Raw genomic sequence first — 20,132 nt, 5'->3', positions numbered from 1 at the left:
GAATCAAGAGAAAACTCCCTATTATTTATGACAGTCAGTGTAGGTCAGGTTTTGGCCTAAATCATTTGACAATATCACTTTATCAGGAAAGATACAAAAAACATAATTTGGGTTAAAAATAATTTCAAACTCCCTTGTTGTCAATCTCATCAATGAAGCCAAGGGATGAATGGGCGCGGAGACTCAGCTAGCCTTTCTCTGCCGTACTCCAGAGCCTAAGATGTGAATTAAAATGGAAATAATTTTTCTTGTCTTCTGTTGGCAAAAACAGCTGTACAATGTAACCAGTCCCACTGAGTCAACAGAAAGGCTGAAACAATAGCACAGAGAGACATGAACTTCCATAGTTACCTTGATGGGTTGCTATCTTCAATGCCCAATTAAAGAGTTTGAATGTCAGTGCTGTTAATGCTTTAATGCCAGATCGCTTTCCTGATCCATCCAACACGTGCGCTCCTTCAGTGTGGATGAGTGTAGCATGTATGCACTCATGTTTCATTCAGGTTGTTACTAGAACACAGGGGCATTCCATCAGCAGTGAAGGCATTTACACAAATGAGGATAACTGGGTCCAAACCATGTCAGTCTTCCCTTCCTTGGCCTCCCTACTTCCATCCCCCAAACAAGGAGTCACAGTGGACTTGGGAAGGGGAAGGGACAACCCAGTTTCAGTGGACTTGGGAAGGGGAAGGGACACCACAGTTTCAATTTAACCTATCAGTACAATATTACTTAAGTACAAAATACTGTTATGGCAAAAAGCCCAACAGACTATGTTGTTGAGCAGTATGCTCCAGTTCTGACTTCAGGAGCATTTGACTCTTAAGTGCCACAGAGTCTCTATGATGAACACTAGGGTTGGCTGATTTATATTTACAAGAGCACAAGAGCATAGATATAAAGTGTCATTTTTTAAATGCATCTTAAAGTGCCTCTTTTGCACTTTGCCCACTAATCCATCTCCCTGGCACTTATTCTTATATCCAAAACCTTTGAGCCAGCCATGACTGATTGGCAGCTTTCAGCTTTCACTGGTGCATTAATCACATGACCTGAAGTGATGTTCCCATGATCTTGTTTGACTACAGTCACTTTCATTTGTGAGTTGTGTTCCCTCTTGACACCTACTGGAGCAGAATGGACATTTCCCCCAGAACCCTAACTGAGATGCATTCATCAATGCAGGTATTTTTTATGCTTTTCTGTCATTGCTAGTTTCCATTTAGAAGCATAATGACATGCCAGCCTCAGGGGAAAATGTTACTGAGTGGACCACAGTGCCAATTGCTGTATGCCTTGGAAAATGATTCAAGCTTTCACTGCAACATTAAGTGCTTAAAAAAGGCTGAGCCGATTGATTTAATTATATAACCCTCCACAGAGGAGGGTTATGTGCTCACTTCATGAAAAATGTATGTGGCATTTACATGAGGATTTGTGACTGAATGAATCAAAACCTTTACTTAACCACATGGCACAGGAACTGCAGTATGGATTGTTACTAACAGACCAGTAACTTTCTTGGGCCGATCTTGTAAAATTTGTCCTCTGAATCAGTAGCAAAAAATCAGCATTCAGAATAGATATTCAGTGTTCAGCATAGACATTGACCCACTTGGTAAAGACCAGGACACAATCAGGGCAGGGATGGGGAAGTCAGAAAGGCACTGAGGGAGAGGAGAAAACAAGGTGCCCAGGGGTGCGTGGGGAAGACCAGTGTAGGATGCCTCAAGAAGCCTGATACAATGACCCCCCAGATCAAGGACCACATCAGAGTAACTCACTAACTAATCCCCTTCCCAAATCTACCCAAATCCACGCTACCATCAATTATCCCCCCCATAGTCCATTGATTACATCATAATATATCTCACTTTTAGCCCTGCTCCATCTTTCTTCCTCTCCAGCAGATCACTGATCCAGCCCCTTTCAGTCCATCAATTCTTGTTCACCTTCAGCATCTTGGCAGGCTGCTGTTCCCATTCTCACTTAGTGCCAGCCTCCTCTTCATAGCAGGGGCTGCCTCATCTTCCCTCCCAGGTGCATCACTGTGTGGGAAAATGGAGCTGCCCTTCTGGCAGCACAGGGATTCTCTGCTTCCAATCCCCATATCTTCTCCCCACAGCTCTGTGGGGTGACATGGACAGGGAGCAAGAAATGGCAGGAGACAGACAACCTCTTGCAGGGCTGGAAGGAGTCTGCCTGGCAGATCAGTCTTCTGCCCACCCAGCAGCTGAGAAATCCCAGTGATAGGCAGGAGCTGAAGACTAAAAATGCTAGTTGAGCTGCTAGAAAAGATGAAGATGCTGGGGGTGTGGGCTAAGGAGCAGGGTGAAGGTTTGCATCTCCACTCAAAAGCTGGGCACTGGGAAGTCTGGTGAGGGGTGAGTTGTTCTCATTGCTCATTACAATTGTGCATTACACTTCTTGGTTTAGCTAAAAAGCCTCATAATATGATCAACATTTTGAATTAATGAACCAAAATTTCAAAACCAACCTCTACATTTGCATATGTAGATTAGTATACACAATGCATCTGTGTCTGAAAAATACAGGCCTTGTGCCTGGAAGCAGCCTTTGTGCCATGCAGCTCAGGCAGGCAGACAACTGCTTGAGCTGCATGCACACATGAATTGTGTCTTTAGGGGGGGCGCACTCGATTTGTGCACACAGAACTGCAGCCACAGGTTTAAAGGTGGGGAGGAGCCCTTTTGAAAACTTGGACCTGGCTACATTTTTCAAAACTGGACACCCAAGATGAGATTGTCAAGAGTGACTAGTGAGGCTGGGTGTCTTGACAGCTGGGTACTCAATAGACACCTTCAAGGGGGCTGATTTTCCAAAAGTGCTGAGCACCTGCCCTCTTGAGTACAAAGCCCCTTTGAAATTGGGCACCCCAAAAGCGAGGCATTCAAAATCACTAGTCACTGCTGAAAATCTTGCCCCCAAATTTTTGCTAATAATATACTATATGTGCCCACACATGCAAACCATCCCAGCCATATGTGCAGCTTCACACGTAGAACCAGCAATTGCATACTGCAAAATTGACTTTTTATGCAGGTACCAGTTTGTATGTGCAAGTACATACTTTGTGCATACAGGGTGAAATTCACCCTGAGCAGAGCTCCTGCACAAGGCCTAGGTATCACTCACATCCCACTGAAATCCTTAACACTTAAGTGACATTTAAACATTTCATAGATCGCATGCCAGCACTCTGCACAGGATGAATTGCACCTGCAGTGAACCAGTGAATGAGGCTGCATTATTATTATTTGCAGGCATTGCTGACTGAATCAGACCCAATTTAAATGAGAAAGTTCCTCTTTATGGAGGAATCGGTGATCAGCATGATGAAAAAAGGCATGTGTTAAAAGAAAAGGATAAGGGAATGGGTTTTTGTGAAAATCCTGTGTTACTGAAAATTTCCTTATGTGTGCAGTAATTTCTTCAAGTTTAATGTTTTTAAAGATTTTATCATTAAAGAGGTTAAACAAAACATCCCTAACATGCTGTAGCCATGTAACTAATGACATTTTAGAATATTGAAAAAAAGATTAAGAATCTAATTTGCCTTTCACTGTTTACGTTTCTTTACTTTCTGCATTTCATTCAGCTCACACAATAAGGAAAACATTTGAGCTAGTTTCACTTTACTTCTAGTCAGCTTTACTTCCTGGTTTCCACACTTGAATGCAGCACTGGAATGTTTGAATTACAAATATACTCCAGAGAAACCTTTGTGTAGGGTTTAATTTTGTTGTTGTTTTAAGATAGAAATGTCTATCAATTTTCAAGATTTGTAAAATCTTTGCATTTTACAACACCTACATTTTGGGTCTAGAGACAACCTGAAAATGTCCCTTTAGTTGGACAAGAGGCTGATGGGCAGTAATAAAATAAGGGTGTTTGATATGTGTTTCCAGGACATGCAAGCTGACAGCAATGGTGCACACTGTAAGTATGATCCAATATATATGAGTGCTTGAGGATCAACAAGCAAAGAATTGGAACAGTCTGTTATTGGAATCTGGATTTTCACAAAAAGTAAAGGAGTACTTGTGGCACCTTAGAGACTAACAAATTTATTTGAGCATAAGCTTTCGTGAGCTACAGCTCACTTCATCGGATGCATTTGGCCTCTGTATTTTTCACCAAATGCATCCGATGAAGTGAGCTGTAGCTCACAAAAGCTTATGCTCAAATAAATTTGTTAGTCTCTAAGGTGCCACAATACTCCTTTTCTTTTTGTGAATACAGACTAACACGGCTGCTACTCTGAAACCTGGGTTTTCACAGCATGTAATAGGGAGATAGTCCTTGCTATTTATAATGGAATAAAACGAGACCCTAAGCACACATCTAAACACTCTTACAGTTTATGAATTTCAGATCCAGATCCTTATCTAGTAGAAACCAACTGGTTAAGATGTGAACGAGTTCCTTTCGGAAAACCAGTTCACGATTCCAACCATTATATTAGAATTTCCTTATTGATGGTGTCAGAGCTATAATTTAGCTAAGCTAAATAAACAAGAGCTGTCAACCTGCTAGAAGTCCTCGTCCTTCAGTGGGACAGCTTCTGTATTACTTCACTGCTCTATTGTCAGTATGTAGGATCTTTAGGGGAGAATTTTCAAGGACCTCTGAACCTGGCCTACAAAACTGTGGGTGCAGATTTTTTTCCTGCCCATTCTGTGCATGCTAAAATTTAGATTTGCACATGCAAAATAGGGCAGGACATATGGATTGGGCAGCCAGCCTATAAAGTGAGGTATTCCTTGAACACTCAGAGTTAAAAGTACTTGCAAGATAGAGCTCTGCTTATTCTGAGTCTGGTTCCAAATAGCTATGCAAAACAAGAGGTTCACAGCGACCGACACATACTCTGCCACAATACCTGATATGCATAGGCCAAGCTTACGAACAAAAAACTGCAGGTGCAATTTCAATGGATGTTTTTTGTTTTTTTTTTAAAAAAGAACCTTTTTGTCTTCCATATAAATTTAGCTGAAAAAATGGTTTTATTTAACTTGCAGTCTATTTGGTCTTGTAGATATGTGCATGTCGTAAAACAACTCCCATTCAAGTTATCAAAAGACTGCCATAGACTCCAACAGGAATTGGATTGGCCCCATAGGACTAAATCTTTTTCTCTTTACGCATTCAAATAGTCTCATTAATTTCAGTCAAGATGAGCAGGATTGGGTCCCTATGTGGAAAATCTCATAGTAATGAAATTTTGTCATCACCAGTTCCTGGTGTAGTCTCACATTGCCTTCTTATAGGAGCACATTTCCAATATCAGGTCTACAGCATCACTAATGTTGCCAAATCAATATGCATAGTTTGGCTGTTAAAAATTACCAGTAAGTTAATGAGAGGCTGAGGGGCATAATTACAAAAATTAATGGATTTCAACAATTATTCATGTTTTCAAAGCTAATGCAGGGCAGGAACACGTATCTCGGAGGATTGTAGCTAGTTTTATGCAGTTAGATGGATTGCAGCATATAAAGATTTATTTTACTTGAGGAATGTGCTCAGAGAAGCACTTTGCTCAAACCTTGCACATCTATCTTTTAGTTTTACGGTTTACTGGGGCTTTCTGAAATACTGTGTCCCTGCCAGGCTTCCCAAAAGGATGGAGGTACCAGGACATCAGCTGAAAAATCCTGTTGAAACAAGTCAGACTCTGGACAAAAAGTCAACAGAAAAAACAGTAAAAGAAGAATACAGTAAAACAAAGGTTCGTCAGTGCTTCTGCTGTCAGTGGAAAAAATATTAGGAGTTTGTTATCATTGGCAGGACTTTTACATGCTTCCCTTGCCAAGGAAGTGTAGGCATGTATCAGGGCAGTTACTTTATATTAAGAAATGAATTCCATCTTTCATTAAATTTTTTGGCTCTCAGCGTGTCTGCATCCAGTTTGGTGGCAGGACTGGATTAACGTAGGGGCTTTAGGGGTTGCAGCCCAGGGCCCCGGGCTAAGGGAAGCCCCTGCGCAACCGGGCTCAGGCAGGCTGCCTGCATGCCCTGGCCCTATGCTGCTCCCAGAAGTGGCCGGCTGCTGGTACATCTTTGCGGCCCCTGGCGAAGGGAGGAGGGAGGCGGCTCTGCGTGCTGCCCCCGCCCCCAGCACCGTCCCCACAGCTCCCATTGGCCGGCAGGGGCAGCACTTGTGGGTCCGAGCAGCGCATGGAGATACGCTGTCCCCCTCCCTCCAGGAGTGTGCAGAGATGTATCAGCAGCCGGCTGCTTTTGGGAGCAGCATGGGGCTATGGCAGGCAGACAGGCATCCTGCCTGAGCCCTGCTGTGCTGCCGGCCGGGAGCTGCCTGTGGTAAGCGTGTCCAGACCGGAGCCTGCACCTCGCACACCTTGTTCCAGGTCAGAATCCCCTCCTGCGTCCAAACTCCCTCCCAGAGCCTGCACCCCTCACCCTCTCCTGCACCCCAACACTCTGCCCCAGCCTGGAGCCCCCTCCTGCACTCAAACTCCCTCCCAGAAAGAAACTCATATAACAGCTGTTCTAAGGTAAGAAGTGGGCTATTTTGAATTAACTTAACTATATTAAAACTATATGTTTTAAGACTGGAATGTAACCACAGAACAGTTTTATGTTAATTAAGAGGCAAGTTTAGTATAGCATTAATAGCCTTGATGCCACAATTGTGATAATTTTGTTATAAATTAGGAAAAAAGACTTGTATACAGGGGCCCCACAAAATCTAATAGCCCCAGGCCCATAGGAAAGTTAATCTGGCCCTGTTTGGTGGGCTTTCTTTGCAACAACACATAAGTAAATTTTTTCCCTAATGGGTCTTTTGAAAGAGGTCAGCTTGCTCCATGCCTAATACAGCCAGACCCCTCCTTTGGGGCTTATTAGAGCCCCACAATCCTGCCCAAGTAAGGGGCAGCACAGAGCTTCACTGCCACAGGTGCTAGGCTGGAACTGGAATTGGACTCGGAGTCTCAGCTTAGAACTGCCAGCTTCCCATTGCTACATCAAGGCTCTCCCCAATACTGTCCCGACCCACCCACTGTGCAGGAAGGGGATTAGCAGCCGTCTTCTCACATCCCCACCACACAGGCCCCAGCATCCAGAAGCACTGGTAGCCCATGCAGGGGGAAAGGATCCACTTATACTCCCTTGCCCAGGCATGCAGCAGGGCTCCCCTTCGACAGAGCCCTGGAAGCACTGGTGCTCAGGATGCACTCCCTTCACAACACCAGGGCCTGATCCCACACCCCTCCCTCACATCGGCGTGACTGGCACCACTCCCACGAGTGAGGCTGTGAGACCAGGCCTGCGCCTATGGCGATGTTCCTGGTTAGGGGGAAGGCAAACTTTTGTTTATAGATACAGTTTGTGGGTGAAGGGTGATTCTTTGCTACCAACAACCAGGCAGAAAATAAAGATGACAAACTCCAGAGCAGCACTGGAAACCCCACATAGTGCGATGGGGGTGCAGCTGAGAGCAGGCTTGGGCCCTAACCTGGGCCTAGTTTCTGTTCCCATCATGCTGGGTGTATAGAGAAGATACAAATCCTCATACATGGGAGACAAGCACCGCTGCTACCCTTCCACAATCCTGCTTGCTCTCGTTGAATCAGAGAGGGGCCCGAACCCAAACCTTGCATTGGCGCAACCCCAAACAATAGGGTGCCTGTACTCTGGACCTGCTTCTGAATTCTGTGCCTTCATCCCATCTCTCCTTTGGATGCAGCCCTCAGACATCCACTGCCTGACACTACCCTCATCCTTGGCTTTGAAGAGCATGGGATGCTAGCTAGATCCTTGAGAAAATGTGCTGTGAGAGTATGTAGGCTTGGCCCTCAAGTAGTATCTGAGTGAGAATCTTCTCCTTCATCTCCCATCTCTCCTGCCTCTGCATCTTCTACCCCTCTGCCCATAAGCCCCCTCCCCAGGCAGGGTCCTTATAATTTCATCTGTCAATGAGAAATCGACAGCACACTCAGTGCCGATGACAGGGGAAGCTACTCTCTTATTTGGATCTATTGCTGTTTAACGACCTGAATGACTGAAGCACTTTTGAACAAAGGAGCTAAGCACATTGATTTCCACAATGCCCACTGCTAGTGGGATGCTGTAGCTGACAAGCAGCAATTCAGTTCCTGGTCTCGGAGCAGAGCTATTGAAAGGATTGAGATCTGCTGCGAACAAAAGCGCTTCTTTGGTTTCGCAGGGCGACCAGTCAGAAAACCCTCTCAAGAGTTTCTGTGATGAGCTAGCTGTAGCTAGAATATACCGTAGCACAGGTGAGCAGGGCGCAAGTTCCTGAGTGGTAATTCTGCTTGACAACCCTTTAAGCCAAAGCCCGGTGATTTCAGTTTTGGGCCTCTGCTACACACAGGCTGCCAACTGTGCTGAGCTGTGGCTGAATGCGCCGTGGAAAAGCATCAGCAAGGAACTGGGCTGAGATTCCTAATTGAAAGATTACATGGCATCTGGGCTTTTTGTTGGTACTTCAGTAAGGTGGGAATTTGCTAATCTGCGCTTCACTAATCCACACGCTGCATAATTTGCGCTGACAGAAATGTCAGCAGTTCCTACCAACTTCTCAGCAAAGGTTTTAAAAGTGACTGCGCTCCCGTGGTGCCAGGACTTCATTTTATTAGTGAAATAGAGCTCAGTGTCTTTCCTACAACAGCCTCAAAAAGTAGGGCCCGACCCTTGGATTGAACTGAGCTGCACTTGATGCAGAACCAAGGATGGGGAGTTAGAAGACGTAGTTCTCAGTCACCTTTCTGCTTGGCCAGTCCTGGGGCTGGCTGGGGACCAGTTTAGCTGCTCTAAATTACTCTAGCTATAGCAGTTCCTAGGGACCATCCTACATCCCTGGGATAACCATAGCCCCTGCCTGCCATGTTCCCTCTTCTCCCTCCCACTTCTCCATGCCGGATTGCCAGGAGCAGATGAGGCAGATATGGCTATGCCACTTGGAGATTCCTCTATGCAGAGACCTGACCCAGATGTCTTACTCTGGTAGCTACCCAGTGAAGAGGCCAGCTCCTGAGCTGTCGTGAATCAGCATGGCTCCATTGACTTCAGCCCCTTACAGGATTAGGCCCTTGATTAACAGTGTGCTCCTACAACAATACTTAGCACTTTGTATCCATTGACCTCAAAGCACAAAGATACGTAAATGCCATTAGCTCCATTTCATTGGTTACTCACAGAGAGGTGACTCCCCCAAATCACATAATGGAACCAGGCGTAGCCATCACATCTCCTGATTCACAACCCGGTGCGCTACCTATCAGGCCACACTCGCCTTTCTGCACACTAAGCACTGGACTGCTCCAAAGTTCCCTTTGATTTGCAAACACCTGGTTAACTGAGCTAGATATTCCAAATTTCCATCGGAGGCACTTTGTCACACAGGACATATGGGACTGAGCTTTGTGTCCTGTGACTCTTCCCAGCCTCCGTTTAGGACATGTGTTTGGTTTTTATAACATGATATAACTTCAGGCATATGGCACTTTAAGAGGAAGATTTGCAAATAATCTACCCTGGTTCTTACCATGCTATCTCAGGATTAGCCAGGGTTATCTGAGAACATTAAATTAACGTCTGCACGACATCTGCTCCCATTTCCTTAATTGAATGATAGTCTTCTTCCAGCAAACACACACGAAGAGAGCCTCCACACTATGAAAAAGGTGGGGGTTTAAGCACATGGTAACTACTATGTGCTAATATCCTAGTGTGGACAAGGCTGTAGCAGTTTTAACACCTGACAGCGGGTCGAGGTAAACTGTAAGGGAGGGCCCTAGATTCTACCATGTATTAATTACCACAGTTCAGGTAGGGCAAAAGCATACCTCTTTTCTTAATGCAGACAAGGCCATATGGTGAAATTCTGGCCTCATTTAAGTCAATGGGAGTTTTTCCATGGACATTAGTGGAACCAGGATTTCACACCCATAGAACAGAAATTCACTCCTGGTCAGAGGGCCAGCGCAAAGTCTGTGCACCACTTAAACCTTTGATGGTTCTCCAGATGCTTGACAATAATGATGTCTTAGATGTTAGGCTGGTTCACGATTTGTGCTTGGCGTTAAATTGGAATGATGAGTTATCCTGTTTATAGACAGATTTGTGCACTATAGGCACCTAGCTATTAACCCCTTCAATAGTTAAGGCTGAATTTAAAAAAAAAGAAAAGAAAAAAGGATTGCCATTAGGTGCCTAAATCCATAATTAGGGTCTTAAATAAGTGGTTTGATTTTCAAAGTGCTGTGTACCCTTAGAGCCTTTTGACTTTAGTAGGAGATGTTGGATATTCAGCTCTTTTGAGAATCAGGCCATAGATTTAGGAGCCTAGTTTCAGTCTCCTGTTTTAGAAAATTTAGGCTTAAATGTACTCTTGATTCAATCTACGGCTATGTCTTCACTAGAAACACTGCAGCTGTGTCATTCTAGTGCTTCAGTGTAGCCACTCACTACAGCAACTGGAGGGGATCTCCTGTCTCTGTAGTTAAACCACCTCTCCCCTAAGCGTCAGTAGCTAGGTTGATGGAAGAATTCTCCTGTCGATCCTGCGCTGTCTACATGGGGGGTTAGGCTGGCTTACTTACATCACTCAGAGGTGTGGATTTTTCACACCACTGAGCAAGCGGAGTTGACCTAACTTTTGAGTATATACTACTACCATTCAGAATTAATGAAACTAGGTGCTAGCATGTTTTCCCCACCAGGTGTCAGTGCCAGACTAAAAGACATGCCTCCTTTAGGAATGCTAACCTATTTCAAAAATAAGGGGCTGTTTTCTTAGCACCCCAATCCCACTCCTCCTCCCAATATTATCATCATCATTATTATTATTACTGTTATTAACAACAACAGTAATAATAATAAGCAGTACTCACCTACATTTGACAGGGGTATTTCTTGCTGATTTTTGCATCACTAATCAGCAACTCCTGATCTTGTTGTATAGAGATGAAAAAATTGGGGCGTTCCTGATAATAAGGGACAGTTGGCAATGCTACAGGGGCTTATTTCCTTCTCCTACACATACTTGTTTGATCTGGTCACGTGGGCCGCCTGCAGTGACTGCGTTTTTCCGCCATCCAGAGAACATCCAGGACCCTTGGCAGGGCCCTGAGCTCTAGTGGGACAGATGTGATGGGGCATTCCCCCCAGGTGCAGGATTGGTGGTCCTCGGGCCGTAGTCTAGAGCTTGGACACACCCCATCCGCCCAGGATGTTTTGCCGTTTCTCCTCCCCCAGTGCCGTCGGTATTATTGTCTATCTCAAGGCCTTTGTTTTTTCTTGTGAGCTTTGGCTTCCATTTATCTCCCTACTGCTTTATTAGCTAATATATTCTCCTGCTATGAAGAAGGCAGGCAGCCATATGAGCCACCAGATCCATGCTGAGACCTCAGGGTATTGCACAGAGTGATATGAACTAAACCCACCCAGCCCAGAGACTGAGCATCGCCTCTGCCCTTGATCCAGGCAGCTCCGCTCTCCCTCTGAAACAAGAACCCCATTGTTGCTGCTTAAGCTAGTTTTCCATAGGATAACGTACAGGTGTCTTTCATTAAACCATATAGACAATCCCAGGTCAGATTCCCCCCACCTCCATTTTCTTTAAACACATAAGGGACACAGCATTAGGACTCAAGGGCCCACACCCTATAGGGCAGGACCTGGGAACTGCGAGAGCAGGGGAACAACCTCTGTCACTTCTCAGGTTTCAGAGTAGCAGCCGTGTTAGTCTGTATTCGCAAAAAGAAAAGGAGTACTTTTGGCACCTTAGTCTCTAAGGTGCCACAAGTACTCCTTTTCTTTTTGCGAATACAGACTAACACGGCTGCAACTCTGAAACTTGTCATTATGCAAGGCACTGAATTTAACCGTATAGAGTGGAAATCTGTCAACTTCATGAAATTTGTTAGTCTCTAAGGTGCCACAAGTACTCCTTTTCTTTTTGTCACTTCTCAGGCTCTGAGGCTACTTCTTGGGATGCTTCAACACCTTCAAGCCAATGCACAGTCTTCAAAGTCAGAAGGGGCACGGTCCAGAGTGAAGCAACTCAATTTCCCCACCTCGAGAACTGCTGTTCAAAGTAAAGCAACTAACTCTGCTAATTGCTCCTGCAGTGTCTCAAAACGGAAGCCAGTCAAAGACCTGAGTGTGGCACAAACTCCTGCTCAGTGCTGCTGTCCTTGCACACTTCAGGAGGGACTCAGGGAAATTCCAACCTTATGTACGGCAGAATCCCTCCTCGCAATATTGGCCAAAATTAATATGCTTATTCAGCATCGACTAGGTGGGAAGAGGAACCCTGCTTGCCTGACACTGAAGGAAAACCTCTTTATACCTCACACATTGGAAAACTTGTTCATGAACAGTTTCTCTAGGAGAAAATAAGACCCTGGTGATGCTGCCAAAGTCAGTGTGATCTGCTGAGTAAGTGCTGCTCATGCAAGCTGCAGCTTTGACTTACAGACCTGACCTTTCCAGGGATCCAGTTCATTTTGCAGGAGAGGATATGTGCAGCTTCTCCCCTTTCCATCCTGTTCTCTCCCCCTTCTCTTTTTGATGTGCATCCCACCCCACCATTCCTCTCTCTGCTCCCTTCCACAGCGAGCTTTCTTGCCACATGCATTGAACTGGAAAAGGGAAAACACCAGCTTCGTATAATGCAAACAACAGAACCGCCTATTATAGTCAACCTGTGCAGCGATTTAATCAATGCAGGCTGTACATGTGGGGAGAAGGGAGCCTGAGCACATTTAATTGTGCAACGTGTTCTGCTTGTCACCTTCTTTTATCCTACAGCCAGAAACTCACAAATGGGATGTTTAACAGGTATATCCCTGTTACCATCAGCTTGTCTTTGTAATTACCCCCTTGAAGTGCTTCTCCTTGTATGAAATGCCATGACATTGCATCCTCTAAAGTCTCTGCTCCTTGTCCTGACTCCAGCACTCCAAAGCAGTGCTGCATTTAAGGCCTTAATTCTCCTCTCGCAGACAGCAGCACGAGGGCCTGATCCAGCAAGGTGCAGCATCAGGCCGTAAACCGGTAGTGACTCAGTGTGGGAGTGACACTAGCGTGGAATTGGTGTGCTGGAGAAGAGAATCAGACCCAGAGAGATCAGCAGCGAGACAGCTTCTAACAACACCTGCTGTGTCAGCCCTGTGCCATCAAGGACAGGCATCACCAGCTCTTGTTTTCCAGTGAGGTTCTGCTCTCATCTGAGAATGTGAAAAACACCGAGCTGTTTGTTCTGCAGGCCTTGTGTAAAACCACTGGAAGCTCAGCTGTGTTGCTCAGGCTCCCGTGGAGTTTACCATTGCCATGATACATGGACCTCAGCTGTGTGCTCATCAATAATACTTAGAACTTCGTAAGTATCTTCAAAGTGCTTTCCACATTGTTGGGAATTAATCCCCCTGAAGTCCCCCACGAGCTAACAAAATGTCTGTATCCCCATTTCATGGGCGGGGAGACCAAAGGAGAGCGGTTATGTGACTTGCCCAAGTTCATAGAATCATAGAATATCAGGATTGGACGGGACCTCAGGAGGTCATCTAGTCCAACCCCCTGCTCAAAGCAGGACCAATCCCCAATATAGAATCATAGAATATCAGGGTTGGAAGGGATCACAGGAGGAAGTCACTATCAGAGCTGGGGTTCAAACACTGGGTTCTCTGGCTCCCGGTCCAAGCCTCTTCCTGCAGTCCACACGGTCTGGGATATTACTGCCTGTTGCACTTTTCAGTTCTCCTCAAAGACGTCGTTGCCGCAAGCAGGGCTGTTGTGCTCCATTTCCTTTGTAATTTCTGCTGCATCAGCCGGTGCTTGGGGAGCTTTGATTTTCCTTCTTCCTCTCACTGACTTCTTATATGCTGTTAATAGGAAGAGGACCACAGGCGTTAACCACATGCTAATGGACTGTTCAGACCACTATTAATGGGATATGGTCAACAATTTCTAGGCCCAAACTATCATTTGTTTAAACCAAAATGAGGTTTAGCAAACTACAGAGGAATAGAAACTGTTTTCAGTTTTGTTTTAAATATCCACAAACGCAGGTATTTTAATGAGATTTCAATATCCCTCATGGGCTTGCTAACCTGAAAAACAGCAGCAAGAGTGGATGGGAAGAAGAAAGAGAACTTGACTCTGAAACAAAAGTGAAACTAATCGAATGAGTTTTAGGGACAGATTTTTCAGGCAGCCTCAATCCAGTCTTGCACATCCACTTTTTGAGTGCGCCACCGATAGTGTGTATGTCTCTTTTGTATGTGTCAAGCCCCCATTGGCCTCAGACTGGAAGATCTGCAATTAATTATTTGGTGTATGAGAAATTGTATGGCGTATGAAAAACTGGTTTGTGTCCATTTTGGGGCAGATAATTCATTGCACATGCAAAAGTGAGGGTCAGAGGCTGGAAGTCTCAGCAGTGAATTATATTTAATTGTTGACATAGTGCATGTGCACAGAAAGCTGCGAGATGCATGCCCCTGCATTTGTGTGCAAAGCCTACTTGTTGTTTGCACACACTGGGCAATTGTGTGCAAAGAGGCATTTGTACGTGCAAAGCTTTCCTTGGATGTGTGTACACAAATGTAGCCATGTGTGTAAGTGCTCATTTTGGATAGGTACAAATGGGACTTGGCTCTTGGTAAATGTGGCCCTTATTTTCCATGGTGAGTCAAATGCTAAAAGGAACCAGTAAACGAGTGAAGAGAATATTAGGGGCTGCATTTTCACAATTTGAATGTCCAAAATGTGCTCCGAATTTGTGTTCAGAGTTATCATGATGACATGCGAAAGTCAGCTAACTTCATGCACAAATGGTCAATTCAGATGCAGCAGTGTGTACAGCCAGTCACATTGCACCCTTCAAATGAAAATCTGGCACCGGATTTTACAAAAATTCTGCCAATGTGTTTGTATTACCTGGCTGTGCAAGCTGCACCCCTGAGAGTAAGGCTGGACAAAGCACTGCAAACAGCCTAGCACTAGCTGGTGTCTGGACGTATGCCAGGAAATGCTCAAATACAGCAAAGATGATTGTGTATCAACAATCCCTGACCAATAGCCCTCGGAGACCTTTTCTGTCTCCAAACTCTGTACAACTTTGCCCAATCCCACACTGCAGGATCAGGCCTTTTAAGATTCTCAGCAGCTCTGGCAATGCCATTTCCACATCCGCCCTTGGTTTGACAGCTTCCAAAGCTCGGCTCCGGCGTTTGTTTTTAAGAGGAGCTCCTTTATTGTTTGAGCAAGTTTTCATTTGCTGCCTCTGTAGGTATCTCAGGAAGGCCAAGGGGTGAGGTGAGAGATGGCTGTTGCTTGTTATACAAGCCTCCTTTTAAGCTCGGGTGACAGCTGTCTATACATTTTTCAATCAGTCAACGCCGGCCTTTCTTCTTTGACTGCACAAAGAGGGCCACTAGCAAGCCATTTATGATGGAGCAGTATTTACGGCTTGGCAGGCCTGCTGCTATCGACCTCCCCTTATCGATAATAATTTTCTGCTTACTCACCTGTAGGAAATACCGGTACAACACATTCCATTGTTAGCAAGGTGAGACCTCTACGGCCACGCTTAAAGATCAACAGTGGTTGTGTGAAAGCTTTCTCCGAATGTCAATAATGCTTTGTGGAGTATTTCGCCTAGTCTGTCAATCAGCAGTTCTTAGTATTGGCTAAACAAACACTACAGTTTACACCTATTAGCTTAGGTGTTAAGACGTGCTCTCTCAGCCACTCCTATCCCAAGCTGGCTTGGCTAACCATTAGCAAGGGCTTCCCTGTTTGGAGATACACTAGTTATCAATGTACAGTGTAGCGTGTCTTATCATAAGGAACCAACTGTATTACCTTGGGCAAACATTTGTGCAGTGTGAAATTCACTTAGTGGGAAGCAAACACGCCCACGGTGGGTCAAGGAATAGGGCTGTATGCCTCTCATGTATTTCTCTTAAAATGCTAATTAATCAAGTGTGGAATAGTTGTATAGGGGCCTGATCCAAATCTCATGGAAGTTAAAGCATAAAATAAAGGAACAGGATGGAGAATATTAAAATGCCATTCTACAAATCAGGAGAACACCTGCATCTGGATACTGCGTGCAGTACTGACATGGGTTCAGAGAAGGGCAATAAGAATGACTAGAGGCCAGGAAAAATGCCTCCGAAGTAAGACTGAAAAGGTTGGGATTGTTACCTTAGAAGGGAGACGAGTAAGAGGTGACATGATAAAAGTATATACAGTAATGAATGGTCTAGGAGGCAAGGGGCTGAGGTGGGGGCGGATGTTGTTTGTTAAACAAGCCCCCTTTCAAGCTTAGGTGACAGCCCAAGAAGGGAGAGCAGGAGCTTCTGTTCTCCCTGTCTCATAACGCAAGAACAAGGGGACATTCAATGAAATTGAAAAGTAGCAAAGTCAAAACGGATCAGTGCATAACTAGAATGTGGAACTCATTGCCACAGAATGTCTTTGAGGACAACATCTCATAAGAGTCAAAGAGGGATTGGCTGTTTATATGGACAAGAAGAATACCCAGTGTTATAACGGTTAATGCAAACAGCGAGTTTTGGAAAGGATAAAAATGTTGTGTTTCAGGGGCTAAGCCAATCTGTAACTACTAGGGATCAGGATGAGTCCTTCATGGGTACTGATTATACCACATTTGACTTTTGTGGGGTTTTTGCACATTTCTCTGAAACATCTGGTGCTGGCCACAGTTGGACACAGGATATTGGACTAGATGGACCTTGGCTCTGATCCAGTCTGGCAATTCCTATATTCCTAGGGAGCAGGCCCATACTGGCTAGTTGTAGCTAAACAACAGGGGACTTCTGACAGTCTGGCTCCATTGTATTTACTGACACTCAGCATTCGCAAACAATATCTCACCTCACTAACATTTCCATCGCTCACAGTTCCAGACCTCCAGAGACTGGAGAGGTCTGTGCCACAAGTTTGTTTGCTGCTCATGACATTCGAGAATTTGCCAAGGGAAAAATCATACAGAAAAGGAAGAAAAATAAAATGTTTCCATTCCCAGATGCCCATTTTCTCCCTTGTACTATCACCAATTAAATTTTTTTTCAAAAAAATATTTTCTCATGCCCATTTGCAGCTTGTAAAACCCTGTCCATACTCTTATTTCCCACCCATCACCATGGTATCTGGTGTAGGAAGTCCTCTCCATATCCACAGCACCAGGCAGCGGCAGTGCAAGGTTTAACTCACTGCACCTCTGCCCTGGCTTGGAAGGACCTCCTCTAGAGTGCAGAACCACTGCAGGACTCCAAATCTTGTAAGCTTGGCAGGAACTTCACAGACTGTGACCTTCCAGTTCCTCCAAGATCAATTATTCAAGCCCTCTCCTCTCACCACACCAGTATCCAAAACAAGGTCATGACCCTTGCTAATGTTGAGGGACATGGCTGCAATTCAGGTAGCAGGGGGATTCATATCAGTTAGCTTCAGACAATGCAAGCTGGGCTCTATTAGCAGGACCTTTCTGAGCAGGCCCTCTTTTCTGCGTACCTTTTGTCCCTGGACCCTGCCCTCTTTTCCTTTTCTTTTGCAAGACCTCACCCTTCTCCTCTGTGCACAAATGTTCTCCTTCTGCATGTTCTTCTTGGTGGGTTTCATGTTCATAAGTGGCAGCCACCTAGACAAATCAGAAAACCGGTCAGTGTTTGGCCCACTGGACTTCTGATGACCCATCCTGTCATTCTTGGATTTATTGCCATCCTTTACAGCACAGTGCTAACTTGCAATTGTTTGTGAATTTGATGCTCACAATGATCCCAGGACTTTGCCCTTCTCTAGTCCCTGTCACCCAAGGAGCTCAAAGCACTTTGCAAATAGTAAACCCAAGATTGCCAAAGTGGATGATCAGCGTGATATGCCAGAAAGGGGCCTGACTTTCAGCAAGTACTGAGCACTGACCCTTGAAAAACAGCCCCCTTTAATGTTTGCCAAGTTGGGCCCTCCCTATAGGGTTGCCAACTTTCTAAGTGCACAAAACCAAACACCCTAGCCCTGTCCCTTCCTCGAGGCCCTGTCCCCTGCTCACTACATTCCCGCTCCCTCGGTGGCTCGCTCTCCCCCACCCTCACTCACTTTCACTGGGCTGGGTTAGGGGGTTGGGGTGCAGGGGGGTGAGGGCTCCATCTGGGGGTGCAGGCCCTGGGGTGGGTCTGGGGATGAGGGACTTGGGGTGCAGGAGGGGGCTCCAGGCTGCGGGATGGAGCAGACGGATTTGGGAGGGGGCTGCAGGTTGAGGCAGGTGTGTGGGGTGGGGGTGGTATGGGTTCTGGGCTGGGAGTTCGGGCTCTCGGGTGAGGCTGGGGGGTTCAGGCTATGGGAGGGGGCTCTGGGCTGAGGCAGAGGGTTGGGGGCAGGAGGGGGGTGAGGGCTCTGGGTTGGGGCCAGGGATGAGGGGTTTGTGGGGCAGGAGGGGGCTCTGGGTTTGGGGGGGCTCAGGACTGGGGCAGGGGGTTGGGGATCGGGGTTGGGGCACTGGCTTACCTCTGGTGGCTCCCGGTCAGTGGCACAGCAGGGGACTAAGGCAGGCTTCCTGCTTGTCCTGACTCCATGCTGTGCCCTGCAAGCAACCAGCAGCAGGTCCAGCTCCTAAGGGGAGGCACCGCAGGCAGCTCTGTGCGCTGCTCTTGCCTGCAAGCACCGCCTCCGCAGCTCCCATTGGCCGTGGTTCCTGGCCAATAGAAGCGTGGAGCCAGTGCTCGGGGTGAGGGAAGCATGCTGAGCCCCATGCCCCCCCCACCTAGGAGCCAGACCTGCTAGCTGCTTCTGGGGCGCAGCACAGAGCCAGGACAGGCAGGGACTTACCTGCCTTAGCTCCACAGCACCGCCAACTGGACTTTTAACGTCCCGGTCGGCGGTGCTGACTGGAGCTGCCAGGGTCCCTTTTGACTGGGTGTTCCGGTAAAAAACTGGACACCTGGTCACCCTACCTCCCTGCTGTTGGTATGTGGAGACCATGGCCTACCATGCTGACCAATACTGTCTCATGGTTTTCTTGTGCTCCCCATCCATCTTTATCTATCTGTTGTCTCTTCTCTTTACTTAGATATTATTCTCTTTGGGGCAGACACTATCTTTTTGTTCTATGTTTGTACAGTGTCTAGCACAGTGGGGTCCTGGTCCATGACGAGGGCAACTTGGCACTACAATATTATTATTATTATTATTTTAGTATTTATCTTGGCCTAATTGACTCATCTGACAGCACCCCCCCCCACCTCCATTGGCACCTTCATAAGGCAGCCAAGTTTCCCATCTGGATATTCTGTGCCTGTGTATGGGTTGTAACTGCTGGTGCGACCATCCCAAGGCAGGATTCAGGGGTCCTGCTAAAGAGACCACCTCTCTGCCAGGGAAACACCAGGTTGTTATAATGTGATATTCCCGGAAAAGTACAGCATCTTCCTCTTATCTTTGAACATGCCGTATTTCTTCATGAGGTCAATATGTTACCAGTGTTACCAAACTAGGCTAAAGGCAAGGGATACCCCTATGGTGCGAGAAAGCCTTTTGTCTCTATAAAGAGTCGTGCCGCATGTCTGGGATTTCCTCAGACAAAACTGGGCACAGGAAATGATATCAGGTATGGAATCTCCATCAGTTATTGATGGGCTGGGAACCAGGGAGTGAGGGGGGGACGGGACAGGAGAGAGATATCTGAGCATCTGATGGAGGACAAGCTGCCATCCCAGCAGGAGCATGACTTCCTTTTATCTTAATCATGCAGGAAAAACTGCATGAGAAAGCAAAAGCAGAACTTTCCTGCAACCCAGAGACAGCACCTGAGCCCACTCCAACCTGGGGAAATAGTATTTGTGTTGCCTTTTTCGTCTCATTTTCTACTGGAAACCGTAGCATATCTCTGCCTTACAGGAGTAGCCTGTGCTCTTCAAAGGGGCCCAGCTCCCACAAACTTTCACCACTGAAATTCACAGCCTTAAAGAGGAACCAGACTTGGACTGCTCTTGGTGTATGTGTCAGTCAAAGGAAGCGAACCTCGCTGTCCGACGTGTCAGGCTCATTGGAATCCTGCTTCACAGACTCCGCATCGTCTTCCTCTAGGGAAACAG

The 20,132-nt window shown here is 46.2% G+C and overlaps 1 protein-coding gene across 1 annotated transcript in view; it reads right to left on the bottom strand.

Annotated features, from left to right (window-relative positions):
• Positions 1-12,704: 12,704 nt before the first annotated feature.
• The window catches only part of RBBP8NL (RBBP8 N-terminal like), a 30,007-nt gene continuing 22,579 nt past the window's right edge, over positions 12,705-20,132 (bottom strand). The window contains exons 11-13 of the mRNA XM_038370156.2: positions 20,059-20,120; positions 17,557-17,683; positions 12,705-13,895 (exon numbers count right to left, since the gene is read on the bottom strand). Coding sequence (XP_038226084.1) covers positions 13,765-13,895; positions 17,557-17,683; positions 20,059-20,120 — 320 coding nt within the window. The 3' untranslated portion in view covers positions 12,705-13,764. The remainder of the gene's footprint in view (positions 13,896-17,556; positions 17,684-20,058; positions 20,121-20,132) is intronic.

The sequence above is a fragment of the Dermochelys coriacea genome, chromosome 13, assembly GCF_009764565.3.
Source record: "Dermochelys coriacea isolate rDerCor1 chromosome 13, rDerCor1.pri.v4, whole genome shotgun sequence".
Lineage (NCBI taxonomy): Eukaryota > Metazoa > Chordata > Testudines > Dermochelyidae > Dermochelys > Dermochelys coriacea.
The sequence above is the reverse complement of the archived record's forward strand: the minus strand, read 5'-3'. Positions and strand labels throughout refer to the sequence as shown.